Here is a 7022-nt window from a genome sequence, read left to right on the forward strand (position 1 = left end):
TATCTCTCCAGCTCCTCCTGCTCCATTTTTAATCTACCCATCATACCCACTAAAACTATATGTCCACCTCTTCCATGGAAACCTTCTCTTATTTTTGTTTTGGTTACACCCAGCAGTGCTCAGGGATTATTTCTGGCTCTGTACTCAGGAATCTTTGCTGGCCATGCTCAGGCGACCTTCCAGGGTGTCAGGGATTGAACCCAGGTCTGCCGTGCACAAGGCAAGCGTCCTGCCCGCTGTACTATCTCTCTGGCATGCATTGTGAAACCTTTTCTGAGCCCTGTACCAACAGCAGTTTCTGCAGTGACGTGAAGTGGCCATGATCAGAGGCTCCTCATTTTTGTTGGCATTTTCTTTGTTTTCATACATCCTGACTTTCCAAATAGATCATAAACTTAAGCACATGATAAAATTTCCTTTTCTGTGTTAAAACACAAATTTATTGGTGAAACACAAGTCTTAGGTTAACATATGTAAAACATTACAGAAGTACAGCATATTCACAATTAGCTCTATTAGTTTAGATAGAGGAAAGAGCAGGAACATCTAGGTTAACATGGTAGTATCAATAAATGCTCTCGTGTATAAACTAATATTCATTTGGCATCTTTAAAAGTCTACTTTAAAGCAAGCATAACAACTAGCATCACCGTTGATCTGATATCTAGTATTCAAAAATAACAGCTAAAATTATCTCTGCCATGTAAGCACAGTGAGTAACAAAAAATTATCAAATGCATTGTTCCCCAAGTAAACTAAAAAAAGTCTTAATATTGTTTAGAAAAGATCCCTACTTAGAGTTTGGTCAATACTTTGAGGACCTTAACTTTCACCACCAGATCATTGTGATTTGCTAATGCCTTGATTTTCTTAACACACACTCCAGATTCTTTAAATAAGAAAAAAAGGGAACTTCTGCTGAACTCTTTTCGGGAGGATGCAAGTCCTTCACTTTTTATGTTGTCATATATATTCTCAAATAGGGTGAGAATATTAAGAAGAATCTCCCTGTCCCATTCTTTATTAAAGAGGGAAATCAGATCTGATGGTACTTTACAAGCAACCAGTTCTCTTGTCATGGCTGGATTTTCTGTAAAGTTTATGATTAGTTTCATAGTCTGAATCTTGGTGAAGTAATTTCCCAGAAATAACAAAGCAAAAAAGTCTGGAAAAGAGTAAGACAACAAATGTTGGTAATGATTGGTCACAGTCATATTGGTTAACAGTCTAAGTCCAGCCATCTGCACAGGTGAATCCACACGACAGATCATAGTGTCATCACACACTTGGCTGATGTAAGCCTTAATCTTACCCTGGTTTTCAGCATTCACACTCAAGTTATTTAGGGCATTGTAAGCCTTTTCCCGAATAATAGGGTCTCTTGTTTTTATCATTTTTGCAATGATTGGGAGACCACCCAGTTCACGAATGGCGTTTTGGTTAAACGAATATGCTGCATTGTTACCCAAAGTGACCAAAGACACTTCTTGAATAAAGGGATCATTCGTTCTTTCCAGGATGTTAAGAACTTTCTGAAGGTCAGTAGCACCCAGTATATCATCAATTTTATAGGGAAAGTTGAATTTACCTCTGCGAACAGGCCAGGATGTAGGTAAAGTCTTTGAGCTTTTACTTTTGGACTTTCCCTTAGGTTTTCCACTTGACCTGCTCCCTGACTTAGTCCCATTCTTGGTGGGGTGGCAGCTCCCACCTCTGCCTGCTGGGAAGGGTAAACTTGGTGCAAGGGTCCTAGTCCCAGAGATGTTACCCGGCCTGGGCCCTCTGCCAGCCTTTGCACTTGCCTGTTCTTTTAGAGTGCTGAAAAGGGCCTTGGCCTTGGCCTCTAGGCCACCTCCACTCTGGACCTTCAAATTGGCTTCCACCTTTACATCCGGACTAGCCTCAGATTGCACGCCCACCTCCCTGCCCTTTGAGACACTCTGAAGTCTAGCTCCAGCCCCCACCCCTGCATTAGGTGCTTTCCCAGTTTCAACCCCAGTCTCTGAAAGATCACTAGACTCTTCCTCATCTTCTTCGTCGTCATCATCATCCCAGATTTTCTCATTCTCGTCTCTTCCCCAGGTCAGTTTGTACACGCAGTAGCAGGCACCAGCCCCTATCACCACACCAGCAGCCACACAGCCAGCTTCCCTTGTACGGCCCATGCTGGGGACAAATGCCTGAACCCCAGGCACAAGAGTTTGCCCTGACCAGGAGTAGTGTGGTCGTCAGCTACAACTGGCAGGTTCCGCTGCTGCTGCCGCCACCGATATAGCACGACCTGGGAATCAAGGAAAAATAAGAGATCTCAGTCTCCTCCTTTTGTACTTTTGCATGCAGACAGAGCTCCGAATGGGAAGGTATACAGAAAACTAATAGTCTTCTTATTGCTGAATGTTAATTTTGAAAATTGTGTCCTCCAGATTTTGCAACCTTGAGTTCAATCACCCCACCCCAGTATGTTAAATGTAAAACATCTAATAGTTGCATATCTCACCTGACCCTTCAGAGGTCCTGGGTGCAAGAGCACCTCGAGGGCACCTTCGGGGGTCAAGCAGTTTCTTCCTTTTCTTTCTAGTCCTGTAGGGTACTTCGTTCTGCAAGTCTGCACACGAAAGAGTGGGAAGGGTATGGTGAGTTAGAAAGCGATGAATCTCCCAACTCTTCTTGAATCCCATGCCCTCATCCCATAGTACTGTAGCACTGTCTTCCGGTTGTTCATTTGCTCCGATTTGCTCGAGCGGGCACCAGTAACGTCTCCATTGTGAGACTTGTTGTTACTGTTTTTGGCATATGAAATACTCCACGGGTAGCTTGGCAGGCTCTGCCTCATCCCGTAGAATCCCAAACTTCCCACTGAGATTATGTCGCTGCCTTCCCAGAACTGTAGATTTAAAACACATTTCGTCCTCCTGGCCATTTTGGCCGCCCTCCAATCCTCCACCCCGCCCCCACCCTCCTTAAAGCTCTTCCTCTCAAAGTGATACCACACCCCCTGAACGGACAGACGAGATCTAGAAACCAGACCTAGAAGCCAGACGGGTAAAATGTACTCAGTCCCCAACCCACCCTAGGCTCCACTACCCCCACCAGTCTCAGAGGTACCAGGAAGCTTCTCGCTCCTTGCTCCCACCCGCGGCCATTATACCAACTCCCACAGTTCCGGAGCAGTTTCCTGCCTCCAATAAATCTAAGGAGTGACATCTGTGCTTTGCGGCCAGGACCCGAAGGGCATTGTGCACTAAAGAATAAACGGGGGCCAAAGTATTCCCCACTTCCACCCCAGGACTCTTGTCGTACCCTCCCCATCCCCAGCCACGTTCGTCCCAGGCTAGTAGCGACAAAAGCACTTGGGGACAAGGTTCCAAACGGTGTTGCGGGCTGGAGGTGGCTAGGAGGTCCTTGGGCTAATCCGAGTTGGCAGTTTCCAACCTTCTCCCCCCTCACGGATCCCCAGGCCTTCCCACTTCAACTCACTCTGACCTACTTGTTTCGGGGCAAGTTCCCGCTTCTTCCTATTTCTGGAGGGCTCCACGGATGCACACGGGGACCACCACGGTGATGACGAGGCGGGGGAAGAGAACTTCGGCAAGTCGCAGCGCCCAGCTCTTCCGAATCCAGGGTGCTGGCCGTCAAAGAGATCTCACCCCTGACTCCTCACGCCACCCTCCTTTTGCCCGGGACTTCGCTGACGTCAGCCGTCGGCCTGCAGAGCGTCCTCCCTCCCCGCCAGCCGGGCCCCCTCGCTATCCCCCCCCCTACCCGCGCTCCGCCATTTTCCCAGCAAAAAAACCACACCCCTCTAGACCCACTAGCGACGGGGAGAGGCGGGGCGAGGAAGTCGAGAAAACCTGAAAAGCGCCAAGATCTAAGATCTCCTCCATCCCCCTCCCCAAAGCGTCTCCGCCCGCAACGCCAAGCTGTTCCCCCCCACCCCCGCCCATCCCCTGCACGTGCCGTCCTAAAACTGCAGGGAGGTAGCCGGGGCCAGCAAGCAGGCTGGGACTGCGGCCACCCCGGCCCGCCGGGCCCCGCGAAGGGCATCCTCACCTTTCCCGCACGAGCTGTGGGGACGCTGGGCCAGAGTCCTGATTCCTTTGTGCCTCGGCTCCGGGTCGCGCGGCGCCCTGCGGAAAGGCGGGAGAGAACGTCAAACGCACAGCCGCGATCTTCTGCTTTGGCACAAAACCTCCGAACGCCCGTCCTCCCCGCTTCGCGGCTCGGAACGCCAAACGTTTCCCGCCCCGCCCCCCACCGCCGCCGCCGCCGCGGTCCGCTCCGAGGAGCGTCCCGGGAATCGGCCGCCGCCTCCCATCCCCCCTGCCGCCCAAGTCCACCATTTTTGTTCTTGGAAGGGCCGGAGAAAGTGCAAGGCCGTCGAGAAGGCCAGCCCGGGCCCTGCGGGGCTCCCGCCGTCCGCTGCCCGCAGCGCGGGGACGCCCCGGCCAGCGCCCGTTTCCCCGCACTGACCTGCCGGAGTGGGCTCGGCCGCCCGGCCGCCCTCGAGGCACCCCGGGGAGGCAGCCCGATCGGAACGGCAGGATTCAAAAGAAGTCTGCACACGTCTGCTCCTGCTCACGTGAGGGCCACGTCACCCGTGAGCTCAGGACCCCAATTACCAACCACTCCTACTACCAGAGAGCCAGCGGCTCGGTCCTCCCCTTTGCTCCGCGGTCCAGCGGGTCCTGTCACTCACTTTCCTCTCTGCCTATCCTGGAGACCCAAAGTAGCCTCTCCCGGCCACTGGAAGTTGCGTTTCTTTCGTTGGCTGGGAGAGACTGCATCTGCTCCCGTGTCACGTTGGTCCTTTAAAAAAAAATCCTTCTTTTCCTTAGACGACTTTTTTTCCCCCCAGTTCTTGACTCCTTATAACCTCCTACCCCACTCCCCAGCGGAATTCGCAACATCCACTCCTTGCTATACAAAATGGAATTCAGGGACTCAGAAAAAGAGTGGGAGTTGCCATACTTTTACAAACTTTCCTGCTCCTTTAAAAATCATCAGTGCGTTATTTTGATACTAAGAAAGTATATTCATTCGTATGGAGAATTTAAGTGGAAAGGAAAACCCCCAAAAGTCCCTTTAATTTCACTATATTTATTTATAACAAGGAAATATTGTACCGGCTGCAGGCAAGTAGCTTTCAGAGAATATTCATCTTTCTTATATTGAAAACTGGATTTTAAAAACATGATCTCTGTGAATTCGTTCACAAAGAGATGACTATTCATGTAACGATGGTTATTCGTGTATTAATAGATGCAAGTGATTTTTTTCTATTTTTGAACCAACTTGCAATTTGATGAAAGAAAAACCAACACCCATCTGTCTTGTTTGGTTAAAGAAAGGCATATATTCAATATCCAAAAGTTTTGAGTGACTGGTGTATGCGCCTCATGATTTGGTGTCTTTTAGAAACACCTGTCCTTGGATTAAATTCCAGTCTTCTGAGACAGAAGCAGCTGAGTGTGTTGGGGATGCGTAAACAGTCTGTTCCATCGTGCTTTATCAAGAAGTAAGGGAGGAAAAAGCTGCCTTTCCTCTGTGCCCACATTCCAGAGCTTCTCCCCCGCTGCATTCAGACACTTGACTCTGTTGCTCACTGCAAGATAATTTGTGAACAAGTGTCCAAGGTTGTAAACGCTGTTACTCAGGTGGTGAATCTAAATAAGAGCATTTGGTTTCTGCATTTCTTCCCCGGATTTTCACAGAGGCAACTGAGGGATGCAAAGATGGGATTACTATTCCCACACCATCCCCTGTTTCCTTCATGGGAACAGTCTTCCCTAGAAATCTGGAGAAGTAACTGTTAAAGGCTTTGTTTTCTCTCTGCCTGCGTTCACAATTCCTGAATGTCCCTTTTTTCTATTAATGATGCCTGCTATCACCTGGCCAGAGATGCAAAGTCTGGTTCTCAAAACTCTGGACTCCTAAGACAGAGTACCCACTGTACCATCTCTCCTGCCCCCACTTCACACTGCTGTGTGAATTTGTCACCACTTTCACTACCAAACTTCTAGTGCCATCCCACCACCAGAAAGACCTCTCTCCTCATTTCTACCCGTGATCTTAGCCCAAAAGTCCAAGAAGCGATCTCTCCTCATTTCCTTCACCTCCACTCAACTTTCCCTCTTGTAACCACTGTAGCTGTTACTAACATGCCTTTTTAATCACTGTCACTGTCATCCCGTTGCTCATCAATTTGCTCAAGCGGGCACCAGTAATGTCTCCAAGCGAGACTTGTTACTGTTTTTGGCATATCGAATACGCCACGGGTAGTTTGCCAGGCTCTGCCATGTGTGCAGGTGGGATACTCTCGGTAGATGGCAGAGCTCTCTGAGAGGGGCGGAGGAATTGAACCTGGGTTGACCGCGTGCAAGGCAAACGCAGTACCTGCTGTGCTATCACTCCAGTCCACCTTTTTAATAAAAAGTTAAAAACATGCAAGTGGGAGTGGTACAGAAGAGACCTCCGGACAATGATGAAAGGGTTTTGACACTGTTGGGATGTGGCATGTGGCAACACTACAAGTATAAAGCAATAGTAAAAGCATGTTTATATGTCATGTTCCAAACTGAATGATATGAACAGAATAAAACAGCTCACTGGTGGTGGTATAAACCGCAATAAATCTTCATTTTGAGAACTAATGCAGTTAAAAATGGAATCTCTTCACAAAAGGGAATTCCCTGCCATAGTGGCAGGGTGGGGTGGGGGGAGACGGGACTGGGGAGGGGGGGAGGGATGTTGGGTTTACTGGTGGTGGAGAATGGGCACTGGTGAAGGGATGGGTTATCGAACTTTGTATGGGGGAAACATGAGCACAAAGATGTATGGATCTGTAACTGTACCCTCACGATGACTCTCTAATTAAAAACAAACTAATAAAAAAAATTGAATCTCTTCTGCATTTCCACTCTCATAATATTTAAGAAATTTTGAATTTAGAGGGATAAGCCATATTTATTGCTCATTAATATTATTCCCTTTTTGTTGCTTATGCTTTGTGTATGACTTATGAT

The 7022-nt window shown here is 48.5% G+C and overlaps 1 protein-coding gene across 3 annotated transcripts; it reads right to left on the reverse strand.

The window, feature by feature from the left end:
* Positions 1-407: 407 nt before the first annotated feature.
* ARMCX1 (armadillo repeat containing X-linked 1) lies at positions 408-4658 on the reverse strand. Of its 3 annotated transcripts, none has more exons than XM_004611664.2 (5): positions 4471-4658; positions 4051-4127; positions 3488-3625; positions 2498-2605; positions 408-2281 (listed from the first exon to the last, which is right to left on the reverse strand). In XM_004611664.2, the coding sequence occupies exon 5, from the start codon at positions 2163-2165 to the stop codon at positions 795-797; it is 1371 nt and encodes a 456-aa protein (XP_004611721.1). In that variant the 5' UTR covers positions 2166-2281; positions 2498-2605; positions 3488-3625; positions 4051-4127; positions 4471-4658; the 3' UTR covers positions 408-794. The 3 variants fall into 3 exon arrangements, with proteins under 3 accessions (XP_004611721.1, XP_054975949.1, XP_054975948.1); XM_055119974.1 differs by having other exon boundaries at positions 3488-3670; XM_055119973.1 differs by lacking the exon at positions 4471-4658 and adding an exon at positions 4338-4462.
* Between the last annotated feature and the right edge of the window lie 2364 nt (positions 4659-7022).

This window comes from Sorex araneus, chromosome X (genome assembly GCF_027595985.1).
Source record: "Sorex araneus isolate mSorAra2 chromosome X, mSorAra2.pri, whole genome shotgun sequence".
In the NCBI taxonomy this organism is placed as follows: domain Eukaryota; kingdom Metazoa; phylum Chordata; class Mammalia; order Eulipotyphla; family Soricidae; genus Sorex; species Sorex araneus.